Here is a 16,071-nt window from a genome sequence, read left to right as displayed (position 1 = left end):
CAACCTTTTTCTTTCTGAGCTCCCCCTCCCCCATAGGCTATAAACACTCCACGGCCCACCTGTGCCACAACAACTCGTTTTCTGCTTATAAAAGCCAGGGCTGGCGTTAGGGGGTAGCAAGCAGGGCAATTGTTTGGTGCCCCATGCCACAGGGGCCCCTGTGAGGCTAAGTTGTTCAGGCTTTGGCTTCTGCCCTGGTGGCAGGGCTCAGGGCCCCGGGCTTCAGCCCCTTGCGGTGGGACTTTGGCTTTCTGCCCTGGGACCCAGTAAGTCTAACACTGTCTATGGTTGGAGGTCCCACTGAAAGCTGCTCATGGCCCCCCAGGGGAACCACTGCCCTAGATTTCCCCCTACTTTCAAAATGTATTCATGGTTCAAGATAATATATGCATGTATTACCCTGACAGGCCGCAGGTTGCTCACCACTGACCTATACAGATAGTCCCTTTTGGACTGTTTGTGTGAGTAAGGCTTACATAATCTAGACTGTAATGGTTTTCAATTTTAGATATGGGAATAGGAAAAATTATATTTAAATTGTATAGCATCCTGCTACAGAGAGATATTTGATCAGATCCAGATAGAATTTGCTTTCCAATCTCAATCATCCAGCACTTTACGAGCTCTGTTAGTATCGAAACTAATAACCATTTCATAAGACAGTGTTACAATAAAAGTGTTAGGATCCCTTTAGAAACCTTGATGGAATGTGCTGAGTGCAAAGAAAGGGTGAATTTGAGGGAAATGGGTGAAGTTGCCCCTGAAGTTCTGAGAGGGAAAGTGTAGTGGAGATGTATGGATATATCCAGGCATGATGCACAAGATCCTTGCTCCTGTATCCTGCCCAGTATGGGATGAGATGGAACTGTCAGTTAGTTGGAGACACTGGCTTAAATAACATGGAGGTTAGTAGAGTTTTAGCATTCCTTTACGTTAGTCTGAATTCTTATGAGATGACATGAACAACAACATTAGCCTGAACTAGGAGATTTTTACATTCCTTCCTTTACTTCTCCCTTTAACGTTGGTCTTACTGTGAAGTCTGAGCAAATGCAATGGAAAGGGAGAGCAGACCTGAATATAAATAGAAAATGGGCTGCAACAGTAAGATACACTTTCAAAACATGCAGTAATGTTCATTCAGATTCAGTAATGTTTTGCACGGTACCTATAGAAAGCAACTGATAGGTAAGTTGAAAAATAGGTGAGCTTTTTAACATCCCTATTTTGAAATTTTCAGTGTGCAGTATATCTTACATAGCAACAACTGCATTACTGAGTTCACTCTACATGACCTCTGTGTGACAGACAGACATCCCTCTAATAGTAAACAAATTGTTCCATGTAGCAGATTTGGTGTTTATTATTTTATTGTATTTATTAGGAAAACAAATAAATTTGCTGCTGTATTATCAGGTGAACTTGTTTTCCCAAAAAAAGATTTTATGGCTAGGGATTGGTGGGGAGGAGGAAGGGGAATTGTCAGTCTTCCTGATTAGTGAGTACAGAAAAGCAGCCTATTTGGGTAGCTACACATGATGGGCTGTACAAAGGCTTTCCAGCATGGACCTGAATTCCTCTGGAGTAATAGACAGATTTCTTATTATGCTTTTGTCTCGTCTTCAGTGCCAGTGACAAGATTCCCCCACCCCCACTGAAATCTAATTACTAGCAGAGCTGGCAGGATTTCAGCTGGTTCTATATCTACAGTGCTGTTTTTTTAAGGCACTTAAAAAAAAATACTTGAAAGAAAATCAAACCGTCCTTAGTGATTAGTGAGACAACAAAACTGTAAACATTTCTCCTAACAGGACTATGTAAGTACCCTGATTGATAGTATCTCTTGTCTTAGGTGCGCAAACGGCTATTTTGGACAACCTTTAATACCAGGAGGATCATGCCGGCCCTGCCAGTGTAATGACAACCTTGACTTCTCCATTCCTGGCAGCTGTGACAGCTTATCTGGAGCTTGCCTGATATGTAAACCTGGTATAACAGGTCAATACTGTGAAAGGTGCGCTGATGGATATTTTGGAGATGCTCTTGATCCAAAGAATTGTCAATGTAAGTCCTGAACTCTGTCTGCTCCTGACAGAACTGATATATTCCATATCCACATAACTAACGAGTACCTGAGATGTGTGTGGGGGGGGGGAGGCATGCATGTGAGTGATTCAGTATATTTATATAAGTAAAAACGATGCTATATATCTATACCTATATATGGAAGGAGAGATTTCAGTGAGTATATATAAAGTAGAAATTGTTGAAAAGCATCCTGCTACATGTGAACAGTGACAAGGATAAATCTGTGTGTTTGGTATTGCAGCAGGGGCTACGTTTTTAAAATGGTGTTTTAAAAGATACAGTAATAGGTAAACACAACTGCCATTTACTATTAAGACCATGTGTTTTTCAGGCCCACTGGTTGGACATTTTACTTCATTTAGGGCTTGATTCTCCCCTTTCACTGGGCTAAATCAGAAGGCCACAGAGGCCAATTTAGTTACATCGGTGTAAAACTAGTGTAAGTTAGAAGAGAATCAGGTAATTGTTTTACTGCAGTATGCTGCATGGGTTGCAGTTTCTAGAACATTTGGCTAGAATATGAACCTTTGGGCCATCACTACTGTGTTTTGTAGTTTTATCTGATACTGACTTGCAGTTTGATAGTGGGAAAGTCATTTAGACACATAGTTTCAAAAGTGGTCTGTAAAATTTGGGTACCTTAGTTTGGGACCCCAACTCTAAGGACTTTTTTCCATACTTTCTGAGCACCACCAACTCCCTTTGAATTAAATTAGGATTTTGGTCAGTACCCATGAATATCAAACCACTTGTATTTAAAGTTGCACATCCAAAAATGGAAGTACAGGGAGTCCTCGACTTTACGATGTTCGACTTATGACAAATGGCACTTATGGTGTTTCTGAATTGACACCCTGATTCGACTTACATCACTTGGTTTCAATTTTATGACACTTGGTCTCGCAATGGAGAGGATTGCGGTTCCGAGTTACTACATTTCGACTTACGACGCTATTTTCAGGAACCAATTGTGTCGTGAGTCCAAGGACTGCCTATACCCCAAATTGGAGGCCTCTTTTGAAAATGTTGGTCTTTATTTAGCAATCTGTTTAATTGATATACAATTATAATACTTCTCTCCATTAGGGGTTGAATTAATTATTGTAAAGCATTTTGTTCTTTATGTATAGCGTGCCTTTTATGAAGGATTTCAAAGCACAGTTATTGACACGTTATCAAGTTTTTCCATTGTGTGGATATACATGTGTGTCCATAAGCTGTATGGGTGCATAAAAATATTTTGTGTGTGTATATAGCTAAAGATATAGTCGGATATGTATGTATACCTATCTCTATATACAGTATGTATATGCAAAATTATAATGCTAATATCTAGTTTCTATGTAGCACTTTTCCTCATTAGATCTCAAGGTGCTTTGCAAAGATCGTCAGTATCATTCTCCTGATTTTACAGATGGGGAAACTGAGGCACAGAGTGGTTAAAAAACAAAAGGGTTTTCCAAATATTCTACACCTAGACAGTGCTAAAAATTCAGCATTCACAAGTGGTCTCAGAACTGGTTAATAATTCATGGGTATGATGTCATATGATTTAAGACTTTAAGTATATAATGTCACATAAAAAGCAGTGCATTTCACAAATCAAACTACAGGTGCAATCACAGCTCCCATTACTGCCTCGCCCTCCCTCAGACACTGACATGGCTGAAGCTTTGAACATTTCTGCAACAGTGGCTGCTGCAAAGGGGAAGAATCTGGAGTATGATGAAAACATCTAATAAAAAATAAAAAGTATTAAAAATAAATACATTTTAACGCATAATTACAATAGTTGCTTTGGTAGTTAGTTATGATGACAGTAGAGCCTCTCAATGTATTCATATCCTTGTGTTCACAGTTACCGTGCCTTTATTTTCTCTCCATCTTTCATGTGGATTTTCTTTTTGCATAAGATTTTATATTTCTTCAGCAGCATTCCATGAAGTTTACCCTGCAGCTACAATATCAGAGGGACTATGACTTTACTTGCTTGTTTTCAATTTTCACTTTTTATCAAAGAGCGAAATCCAAGAGTACTGCAAAGCATGAATTTTGCTGAGATTATTGTTTGAAATGTTTCCTGCTCTTCCTTAAGCAGAATGCTATTGTCGTTTTGCATTAGCCATTTCAAATGATGGCCCAGCTGTATATTATCACAGCATTTCTGAATTTCATAGTGTATTTAAAAAAAAAAATCAAATCTAAGAACATTGAACAAATGTCCTAAGCCTATTTGATTTGATTCTTCTGGGTTGGTTTTTAGTGATGGTAGTGTGAAACAGCACAATCTGGCAGAGAAAACCACTAGCGATTATCCTGGTAATATCACAGTTGGATGAGATGAGAAAAATTGCATAATGATGTGTTTCATAGAATCATAGAATATCAGGGTTGGAAGGGACTTCAGGAGGTCATCTAGTCCAACCCCCTGCTCAAAGCAGGATCAATTCCCAACTAAATCATCCCAGCCAGGGCTTTGTCAAGCCTGACCTTAAAAATCTCTAAGGAAGGAGATTCCACCACCTCCCTAGGTAACTCAATCCAGTGCTTCACCACCTTCCTAGTGACTAGTCTTCTGCAGACTAAACAATCCCAGTTCCCTCAGCCTCTCCTCATAAGTCATGTGCTCCAGCCCCCTAATCATTTTTGTTGCCCTCCGCAGTACTCTTTCCAATATTTCCACATCCTTCTTGTAGTTCAGGGCCCAAAACTGGACACAGTACTCCAGGTGAGGCCTCACCAATGTCGAATAGAGGGGAATGATCACGTCCCTCGATCTCCTGGCAACGCCCCTACTTATACAGCCCAAAATGCCGTTAGCCTTCTTGGCAACAAGAGCACACTGTTGACTCATATCCAGCTTCTCGTCCATTGTAACCCTAGGTCCTTTTCTGCAGAACTGCTTCCTAGCAATTCGGTCCCTAGTCTGTAACAGTGAATGGGATTCTTCCATCCTAAGTGCAGGACTCTGCACTTGTCCTTGTTGAACCTCATCAGATTTCTTTTGGCCCAATCCTCTAATTTGTCTAGGTCCTTCTGCATCCTATCCTATCCCTACCCTCCAGCATATCTATCACTCCTCCCAGTTTAGTGTCATCTGCAAACTTGCTTAGAGTGCAGTCCATGCCATCCTCCAGATCATTAATGAAGATATTGAACAAAACAGGCCCCAGGACCGACCGTTGGGGCACTCCGCTTGAAACCAGCTGCCAACTAGACATGGGGCTGTTGATCACTACCCATTGAGCCCGATGATCTAGCCAGCCGTCTATTCACCTTATAGTCCATTCATCCAGCCCATACTTCTTTAACTTGCTGGCAAGAATACTGTGGGAGACCATATCAAAAGCTTTGCTAAAGTCAAGGAATAACACATCCACTGCTTGCCCCTCATCCACAGACTCAGTTATCTCCTCATAGAAGGCAATTAGGTTAGTCAGGCATGACTTGCCCTTGGTGAATACATGCTGACTGTTCCTGATCACTTTCCTCTCCTCTAAGTGCTTCAGAATTGATTCCTTGAGGACCTGCTCCATGATTTTTCCAGGGACTGAGGTGAGGCTGACTGGCCTGTAGTTCCCGGATCCTCCTCCTTCCCTTTTTTAAAGATGGGCACTACATTAGCCTTTTTCCAGTCATCCGGGACCTCCGCTGATCGCCAATGAATTTTCAAAGATAATGGCCAATGGCTCTGCAATCACATCCGCCAACTCCTTTAGCACCCTCGGATGCAGTGCATCCGGCCCCATGGACTTGTGCTCATCCAGTTTTTCTAAATAGACCCAAACCACTTCTTTCTCCACAGCGGGCTGGTCACCTTCTCCCCATACTGTGCTGCCCAGTGCAGCAGTCTGGGAGCTGACCTTGTTTGTGAAGACAGGCAAAAAAAGCATTGAGTACATTAGCTTTTTCCACATCCTCTGTCACTAGGTTGCCTCCCTCATTGTTTCCTCGACTTTCTTCTTGCTGCTAACATACCTGAAGAAACCCTTCTTGTTACTCTTAGCATCTCTTGCTAACTGCAACTCCAAGTGTGATTTGGCCTTCCTGATTTCACTCCTGCATGCCTGAGCAATATTTTTATACTCCTCCCTTGTCATTTGTCCAATCTTCCATTTCTTGTAAGCTTCTTTTTTGCGTTTAAGATCAGCAGAGATTTCACTGTTAAGCCAAGCTGGTCGCCTGCCATATTTACTATTCTTTCTACACATCGGGATGGTTTTTTCCTGCAACCTCAATAAGGATTCTTTAAAATACAGCCAGCTCTCCTGGACTCCTTTCCCCCTCATGTTATTCTCCCAGGGGATCCTGTCCATCAGTTCCCTAAGGGAGTCAAAGTCTGCTTTTCTGAAGTCCAGGGTCCATATTCTGCTGCTTTCTTTTCTTCCTTGTGTCAGGATCCTGAACTCAACCATCTCATGGTCACTGCCTCCCAGGTTCCCATCCACTTTTGCTTCCCCTACTAATTCTTCCTGGTTTGTGAGCAGCAGGTCTAGAAAAGCTCTGCCCCTAGTTGGTTCCTCCAGCACTTGCACCAGGAAATTGTCCCCTACACTTTCCAAAAACTTCCTGGATTGTCTGTGCACCGCTGTATTGCTCTCCCAGCAGATATCAGGGTGATTTAAAGTTCCCATGAGAACCACGGTGTGTACCATACTATAGATAAAGATAGATGAGTGAGTGTATGTGTATATGATATGAACAATAGATTTTGACCAATGTAATTTGGGGGGAAATTTCCACATTTGCTGGAAAGAACAAAACATTTCCCTGACAGGCTATTTTATTAAATGGCAACTTTTTGAAGTTGCTCAGAGGTTTGAACAATAACAGTGGAGGTGAATCAGTGGGCAGTGTCTAAGTGAGATAAATACAGTTTATTGTGTGGATCTGTAATTTAGAAGATGATACTACTAAATACATGCTACGCTTACTCCTGCCCAGTGGCAGAGCTGGGAAAAAGAACCAGAGTCTTGACTCCCAACTTCTGCCCTAACCACTATATTATACTCCTTCTCAAGAGCTCATCTGTAGTCAAACTAGGAGTACACTGTGTGGAATTTTGAGTATGATGATATTAATAACATAACCTGAAGTATGTAAAAAGTTTACTGTAATTCCTGTCTTAAATTCTTGAGATACCATACTTGGAAATGTGTGAAAGACAAAAATCCAATTAAGATCTCAATAGACTTACATGCTGACAACCTGTGTTATGCTTTTAAGAACGGAGGTTTATAAGTGTACCATCTTACACTGTTGATCTCAGAATTAGAAAGCTATTTTGAAGCAGGTATGTAATAATAATCATTATGTATCCTTTTTGGAATGTAGATACTTTTAAAAAAGTAAACAATCTGTGAGGCAATAAGGAGGAATGGTGGATACAAGGGCGAGGGAAGTGAGCCAAAGATGCACCAAGGGAAAAAAATCAGGGAAAAGTAGGTACAAGTGATATAATCTACAGGAGAAGGGTTTTTAAATCTTTGTATTCCATTAAATATATCCCAAAATGTAAGTAGATTAAAGCATTCTGAAGACATGAACAAGCTTTGCTTGTTACAAAAAAGACATTAGGATAGTACAGTTTTTAATTTATGTATGTATGTATGTATGTATTCCAGGATGTGAAGTGCTTATTTAAAGACCTAGGGAAATGGGACAATGAATAGACTCACAAGTTATAAAATCTGCAGGCTTTTGTTAGGAAGTGACCATCATCACATAGCACATCAAAAAAATCAGAAAATACCATTCTGTATAAGAGCCAGCATTTATGTGCAGATCTGACAGTCATGTGAGATGACTGCAGTATTTCTCCATAGATAGACTAGGAACAACTGTAGTATCTGAAATGCCATGTGGTGGTATGTGAGATGCTAACTTTTTTATAGTGATCACAATGTGTACTGTTAGGAATACAAGTGTTTCTTAAAATGAAACTGTCAAGTTGGGTTGAGAAAAGGACCAGAAACAGGCATTCAGGGAAGCTGGAAGGGGCAAAAGATACTGGAGCAGGGACCTGATAGGCAGAGGGAATTTACACTATAAAAAGTATAGGACTATATGAACACCTCTCCTGGGGAAGAAGGGAGACAAATGGTCCTGTTCATGGAGGTGAAGGGGGATGTGAAAAGTGTCTATATGGTCACATTCCTCACCATCATATAGCCACCTCTCTCCCTTCTATAACCATTATGTATTCTCTGGTCTGTGTAACTGAGAGGCATGATCAAAGGGAGTCGGAGGAGGAGTTGGTACAACAGCCTCGCTGTGCATCAAGTTCTTCCTCTCTCAGAGCATTAGAACTTAGGATGTAATGCATCAAAAAGTATACTGCCTTGAGAAGCAGTAACTCCTTTCCATAGCTCTTTCAAAGTGAGATTGGGTGTGGGTTGGATGGGGGCCAGGCAATGGCAGCAGGGTGCCTACCTGAGTTACAATGCCTGTTGCTGAGATGGAGGCATGGAAGCATATGATCTCCAGTTTCATCTTTGGGCATTACAACAAGCTACTCTCTAAACCTCAACCCTGTACCTTTTCATCGCTACTCATCCACCATCCTGCTGATACGAAGATTTGGTACAGTGGACAGGCTGCTTTTTAAAAGCAGTGGGTTTCAGCAGATCTGTTCCTCATTCCTCAGCTTTCCATGAGATTTTGAGCATATAATCTATAGAGAAGGAAGTAAAAGTTTCAGACCTTTGATTATAGATGAACATGTCCATAATAGTATGCTCTCCTTCTTTTTTTGGATTCTGGTGACATGCAAATGATTTGGTTTATCTCGAAGCAAAATTCCTCAGTGTGCATATAGTTTTATAATGTACAGTTAGAGGTGCACTAATCCTAACATAGGGTGTGGTTCTGTAATGTGCTGAGTACCCTGAATCGCCTTTATCTTCATCGAGAGTCTAAGGTGATCAGGACCTTGCCAGTAATATGTCTAATACTGTAGATGCTTGGCTTAAAAAAACTGTTAGGAAATTGGAGTGTAGTCTTTCATTTGTTATGCATTTCATGTCCTCACAAAGTGCATTGTGACAACTCTGTTTCCCTGTAGCATGTCACTGCAACATCAATGGCTCATTTTCAGAGATCTGCAACTCTCAGACAGGGCAGTGTGAGTGCAAGCCCAATGTTGTGGGACGTCGCTGTGATGAGTGTAAGGTGAGTAATCAGAACTGGGGTTTCATTTAACTCTTCTCCACAGTTTGACATGACTAAGTGCTTTTCCACTTAAAAAAATATTATGGATTGTTCCAGGCAAAGAAAAACAAAAGTTAAATGCTTTTATTACTATAGCAGGAGATCAGTGTGCATCCTGGGAGTTTTCTGGAGGAAAACTCAGCACTAAATGAATATGCCACTTTCTGTGTAATAAACATGTATACCTTTTTATTCTAAGTCACCTGAAAATTATATATCAATACTTAATGTATATGAAAAAGGTAATACATATGAGAGCCCTGAGGAAAAAATTACTGCCTCAAAGGAGACTGGCTGATTCGCAAAAAAGCAAATGCTTGTCATCTCTGCATTGAATTTTGTGCTTTATGCATTGTGAAGATTTTCATGGCGTGAAGATTTTCATGGCGTGAAGATTTTTATGGCAAAACTGCCTGTTGTCTTGGTGCATTAATTCAAAAGTGGAAAACGTTGCAAAAGACAGTTCCTCTTATGGACCCACCCAACAGCCCAGTCCCCAAATCCTTGATTTTCAAAGTGTTTTGTTCTTCAGACCACTAGGAAATGCTTCATAGATTATTGTAGCTCCACAGACTGCCGAGTGAGAACTCCTGGCTTTGGCCCCTCTCTGTTAAACCACCTAAACAGGTGCCTAATTTAAAGCACATGAGGAATTCTATGGAAATGGAATGGATTATTTCCACACTGTGTACTTACTCAAGTAGATTTCTGGATCAGGGCCTCCATAAATGCCCCACTTTGATTTTCAACATTAGTCAAAGGTTTCATTTAAGGGGGCCACTGGTATCAGTGGAACATACCAGGTATAACAGAGGGCAGAATTTGTCCTTTGCTGTACAGTATGCACATATAATAATTAAAGCTAGTTAATACTAACCATAGAGTTTATATTTTAGTTCCCATTATGAAATTCAATGTTTTGTGTATTTTGTTTCATAAGTACGTTATCAGATGGTAGATGCAGAGCTAATCTTTGTTTAATGCCACACTTTTTTCTCAACATCTTTCCATATCACTTCTCTGCCTTTGTTGGCTAACTATCTTTTGCCTTTCACTCCTAAAGCCCAACTACTTGTGGGCCCCAGAAAAACAATTCTGCATACCCTGTGGCTGCAGTCCTTTAAGATCCATGTCACTGCGCTGTGATATGTCGGGGAGATGCATCTGCAAATCAGGATTCATGGGTAAACACTGTGAACTCAGCAGACAGGTGCATAAACGGAAAGAAAATCCACGGGCCACTCAGCAAATCCAAGTCCCTTCTCAGAGATGGGGCTTCACTGGTACCAGCGGGTGCCCCCGGGGTGCTTACAGGCCTGTCGCTTTGGTAATCAGAAAACCTGTGTGATGCATGGGCTGGATTTGTTTGTGCATGGGGTCTCCCAAATAGTGATTGGAGGTTTTCACCCCCATTCTGTGCTATGCTAAATTAACAGGTTTAGGAATATGACATGGTACAAATACAGACTTCTAAAATATTTACACTCTTTCAGGATTGAACCTAGTCCAAAGCGCAATATAGGCAAAACCATAAATACCAGAATAAGTTTAGAGACAACATAATCAATAGTGACACATACAGAAATTATGGGTGAAATCCTGGCCCCATTGAAGTCAATGGGAGTGTTGCCACTGACTTTATCTGGGCGGGATTTCACCCTATATCTTTACTGATTCCAGATACCAAGAAGTTTAGTCCAGGAGAAGGATCAATTCTGACGATGATGAACAGATGTAGGGGTTCTGGAGCATCATATGTAGTAGACTTTGAGTTTTCAGTAATTCACATGGTAGCTACTTGGGTTGACTTCTTTTATTGGCTAAAGTGCACGTTTGAAGAATCTATTTCCCAAACTGAAAACAATTATCAGGATAGTCCTGTTGTTTTTCATGTCTAGTCAAAGCAGCCTTTTTTGAAGCTGATGTAATTATAATGCCCTGTACCTAAATGGAAGTGTTTAGGATATAATTTTGTTACCCAAAACCATACGCACAAATACCATTTGCACATGTATCACACACACATGAACATCCATCATAAGGACAAAACATAATAGTATATTCAGAAAGATTCAGCACACTTCTTTTTTTTTTATCCAGGGTCTTAGAAGTGAGAAATTTGCTCCCTGTTAAATGTGATTCTTATAAAATAGAGTATTAATTTCAGTACATAAATAGATTTTAGTGAGGATTAATCTGGGGGGTAGGGGGGGGACTGCATGACTTATCAGAATGCCTTTCACTCTGCAAAACTCATCACTGTAGAAAATACAGTATGCTGGTGATCCTTCTTTCCTTCCTTCACGCTGTGCAGTTCTAGCCTGTGAGCCAATTTTACTGTTTTTCACCCTGATAAACAGAATTTATTAGATCCTATCAAACCTTTCATTGAGAGCTGAGCTGCATGCTGGGTTATGCTTACTTCGCTGCATTAATCTGAATGGCTGTCCTGAGATTTTGCATATTCACATTTCTTCTTTTGAATTCTATTTCTTCCTCTTATGAAAGAAATCTTTAGAGATGGTCTGTAGATTTAATTGAACCTAGAAATTTAATTACATGATTTTGGGTATTCCTTTCTCTCTGTTATGTTTCATCACGCGAAAGTACATACCAGTGTAGCATATCACTATAGAATTTGGAAATTAAAATTTGGATAATTACTTGTTATATGTATGACCCTTCATTCGTTTTCACATGATTCTTCCATTTTACCTCTGCCCAGATGCCCTGTTCCAGCAATCTGATCCATGTCGGTGATCCCTGTGGCAGTGTGGAATCTGAGGATTCCTCCTTCATGGATCAGATTTCAGTACACAGGATTTAGTTGCTTGCATGGTATTTCATTGAAGACAATGGGGTTTCACACATACAACAGAGGGTAGCGTTTGCCTCCGTGAGTCAAATCCTCAGGTGCTGTAACTTCATTGACTTCAACCAACCTACACCGATTAGACCAGCTGAGGATCTAACCCTATCAATCTAGGTTATACAGTAATAGGATTTTTTCTCCTTTCTCCATAATTTAATATCAATGTGAAATAATATTAACTAATAGTTTTAATTCTTTTATATCTAATTTTTCATTGTCTCCATTCACTGAGATGTAGCAAGCTAGCTACCTGGATTTTTCCTTAAATGTTGTGCCAGAATATGAAATCCACAGTGTTCTGGAGTTTAACATTCTCTAAAAATCAACTCAGCTAAACAAAAATACTCCACCCCCACAGCCTCGTTCACTTTAATGACAAAATCACTATATGCAAAGTTTAGTTTCCCTGTCATATTCACAGTAAACATATACCTAATGTAAAATTGAACTCATCATTTTAATACAAAGAATTTTGTGCTGCCATAGAACTTCTGTTCAGCTAATTCAGTGTCAGCAATTTAACCTATCAGCCAAAAGCTCAGCATAGATCTGTCCAGTTTGATATATATTAAAGCCTTATCTTCCTTTCTTCACAAGTATTTTCACTTTATACAGATAGGGTTAAGGGGGAAGCTCCTTAGTGTTATAACCACTGATATTCAACTTTTGCAGAATATTTGTCTTCAGGTTTTGATTTTGGAAGGCCCCTGTAGCAGTTAATGCAGAAAAAGTAAAAGAATAAAAAGAAGAGAAACAAGAGGCTCATTGGATAAGCTTTATCTTCAGCTGTCAGAGCTATTTAATTGCCCTGAAAATATTGGACAACACTCAAAACTAGAATAAAAGGATGCAACTCACACTGAAGTAAATAAAGTTGCATTCGCTTATACCATAGCTGAATTTGGCCTGTGAATTTTACCTTGATGCTTCCCCCCCATCCCATTTTGGCAGCAAAATACAGGGTTCAGTTGTTTTTTGTAAGTTATCTCTATGCATTATTCACAGAGTGCTGTAGTCAGATATACCGTTTGACAAATGTGTGAGAAATGGTCCCTGACCCAAGGAGGTGAAATCTAGCCTCCCATTCCATCCTGTTTCCCTTCTGTGGGAGCAAGAATGGGCTTTAAATCAGACAAATGTAATAAAAATCATAATGATAATGTGCAAAGCGTATAGCAGACTGCTGAAGCGCAAGTCAGTATTTGTATTTATTCAGTTAGCTTATGACTATAACCTTCAATAATATCACAATCCAAATATTCAGTTCAGCAAGATGGAGCCAGCATTCCAGCCAGGTTAAATGGCAAAGTTCTACAAATGATCTTTTAGAGCAGACTTCAAAATCTCCCTGCTGAAATAAATTGCTATACTTAGGGATACCTTATGAATATGTTTTTGGGAGGTTGTTTGCAATCTGATTGCCCTCCATTTCTGCATGTGTAGGAAGGCTCTGGACACAGACATCATAGGAAAATTCAGTAGGCTTACACAGCGACACAAAGTGCCCTAATTATAATAAACATGGATCAAATCCTTAAGTCCTTACTCAGATCAGAGCCAGCAAGATACGTCATGTCCTCAACTCAAAGGCTTTAGGGTCTGGCTCTTTATTTGTAATTTATTTCAGATTATTCTTATTGCCGTTGAGGAGGAAAGAACTCAAATAAACCCTCTGCTCCCAGCACTTTTACTGTTTAACTCTTTGTTCTGTAGATAGACCTTGTCTATACTAAATGCTCTTCCTCTATCTTATGTGGCAGCCTGGGACATTTGGTCTACAGTCGTCTAGAGGATGTGTTCCCTGTAACTGCAATTCGTTTGGTTCCAAATCCTTCGACTGTGATGAGAACGGACAGTGCCATTGCCAGCCTGGTGTAGCAGGAAAGAAATGCGATCGCTGTGCTCATGGGTTTTATAACTTTGAAGAAGGAGGATGCACTCGTACGTAAACAGTCAGGTTCCATTTAATGGCCTGTTGCAGATTTTTCCCTTCTCAATCTGTAGCATGTTCTTCCTTGGACTATCCTATGCTATATCTAAGGTGGGGCCATTGCCATGAGCCGAGCTGCATACAGAGAGAAAACAGGACAATATGGAGTGAGCCACTCTTACCTCTTTTTAGCCAAGTTGCTGTATCATGGGTATGCATAAAAGGCATAGGGACAGAGCTGGTCAGGAATTTTTAAATTAAACAGTTTTTGATCAGAAAATGGTGATTCATGTAAACTTTTTGCGGAAATGATCAGTCGGGAAGGTTTCTCAGGTCATGAATGGAATTTCTGGTCAGAGAGTGAACCCTACAATAATAGCCCAGTGGCTAGGGCACCAGGAATTTGTGAGACCCAGGTTCAAGTCCCTGCTCTGAATAAGGGGTAGAGAGAGTGAAAAGGACACTGTCCTGGTAGTTAGGGCCTCACCTAGGATATGGGAGACTCACTGACTAGCCATGAAGTAAGGAATAGCTTCAGCAGATGAGACTGAGAGAAGACCCACACCAGACTATCCCATATTCCAATGGCTTGGGCAGTCTTTTGGATGGTGGGAGACCCCTGTTCAAGTTCCCTCTCTACATTAGCCAGAGTGGGAATTGAATCTAGGTCTCCCACATCCCCCGTGCCCTAACCATAGGGCTAAAGTTGTAGGGAGGGCAGCGGCAGTACCCCTTCCTTGTTTGGCCATTTTGTTAAATAAGCCCTTAAAAGGAATGGGAAACAAAATCAGTTGTGTTTAATCTGAAACTGATTTTTTTAAATTTGCCCAAATTTTCACAATTTTAGTGTTCAGTTCTACCTGAAATTACTTTTTTGTTCATTTTTTCCAAAAATTCCTGTGAACCAAAAAATCAGTTATTCACTCAGCTCTAACAGTAACTGCCATCATCAACCTCTTAGCACATAAAACAAGAGAACTGTGAATGGAGTTCATGATTGGTAGAGCTGGTCAGGAATTTTCCAACCAACTATTTTTTGTCAGGAAATGCCAGTGTGTTGAAACCAAAGTTTTTCACAGAAACGTATCAGTTTCAGCAAAGCTTTTGTCGAGAAAGATTCTCAGGCCCATATTTCTTTGGGGAGGAGTAGAGAGAGCTCAAGACCCGCCCAGAATAGCCAGGAGCCCAGTGTTTGGGGAACTCATGTGGGATATGGAATACCCAGGTTCAAGTCTCTGGTCCAAGTCTGGGATAGCAGAGACTTGAACCTGGCTCTCCTGCTTCCTAGGGAGTGCCTAAAGCACTGGGTTATAGAATCAGACTCTGCTTCTGTTGATCGGTCCTGTTGGAGCTGTTCCACTTTGTGTAAATAATTAACTTCATTGGGGCAGAGAGAGGTCCTGACACTTATAGCCCTGTGGTTAGTACATGTCCCAAATCAGGCACAGCTCTAGAGTTAGTATCTCTGTCTCTAGCTCAGTTTTGAAAGTTTTGGTTTCATTCCACATTGGAACAGAACCAAATGTGGAAACCTCAAGGTTTTTCATTAAATGGAATTCTTGTTTTCTGGCCAACCCTAATGATTGGTCTCTTTTTCTAACAGTCACAGAACTAGAAAGCACATCCCTTTTGTGAAATCTTTGTCTTTAATCATCCTACAGATAATCAGAATACTTAAATACAGGTTTTCCCCACTCATTACAAAATGTTTTTCATGTAGTTGGGTAAGGGGCATGAAAGGACAATAAATGAGATTTTACATTAAAATCTTAAATTCTGTTTCTCCAAACACAAAAAGACAAAGTTTAAGACAGTATATTAAGCTGGGAAAGCAATCCAGGTAAAAAGGGAGTTTTTTGTTTTAGGAGGGGTTTTATTTTTGTTTGTTTTTTTTGGGTGGGGTTTTGACAGAAATATATTTGTTTTGTACCAGATGAGAAAGCCATTGTAAATCCAGCTACTTAAAATGTTA

At 40.3% G+C, this 16,071-nt stretch overlaps 1 protein-coding gene across 9 annotated transcripts in view; it reads left to right on the top strand.

The window, feature by feature from the left end:
• Positions 1-16,071, top strand: part of LAMA2 (laminin subunit alpha 2) — a 474,663-nt gene that overhangs the window by 307,545 nt on the left and 151,047 nt on the right. For 6 of the 9 annotated variants that reach the window (XM_054023109.1, XM_054023107.1, XM_054023111.1 and 3 more), the window contains 4 exons: positions 1,853-2,064; positions 9,152-9,258; positions 10,361-10,624; positions 13,930-14,110. In XM_054023109.1, coding sequence (XP_053879084.1) covers positions 1,853-2,064; positions 9,152-9,258; positions 10,361-10,624; positions 13,930-14,110 — 764 coding nt within the window. The remainder of the gene's footprint in view (positions 1-1,852; positions 2,065-9,151; positions 9,259-10,360; positions 10,625-13,929; positions 14,111-16,071) is intronic. The other 3 variants (XM_054023114.1, XM_054023113.1, XM_054023112.1) reach the window with 1 other exon arrangement.

This window comes from Malaclemys terrapin, chromosome 3 (assembly GCF_027887155.1).
Source record: "Malaclemys terrapin pileata isolate rMalTer1 chromosome 3, rMalTer1.hap1, whole genome shotgun sequence".
NCBI lineage: Eukaryota > Metazoa > Chordata > Testudines > Emydidae > Malaclemys > Malaclemys terrapin.
Note: the sequence above shows the minus strand (reverse complement) of the source record. Positions and strands in the feature narration are given on the sequence as shown.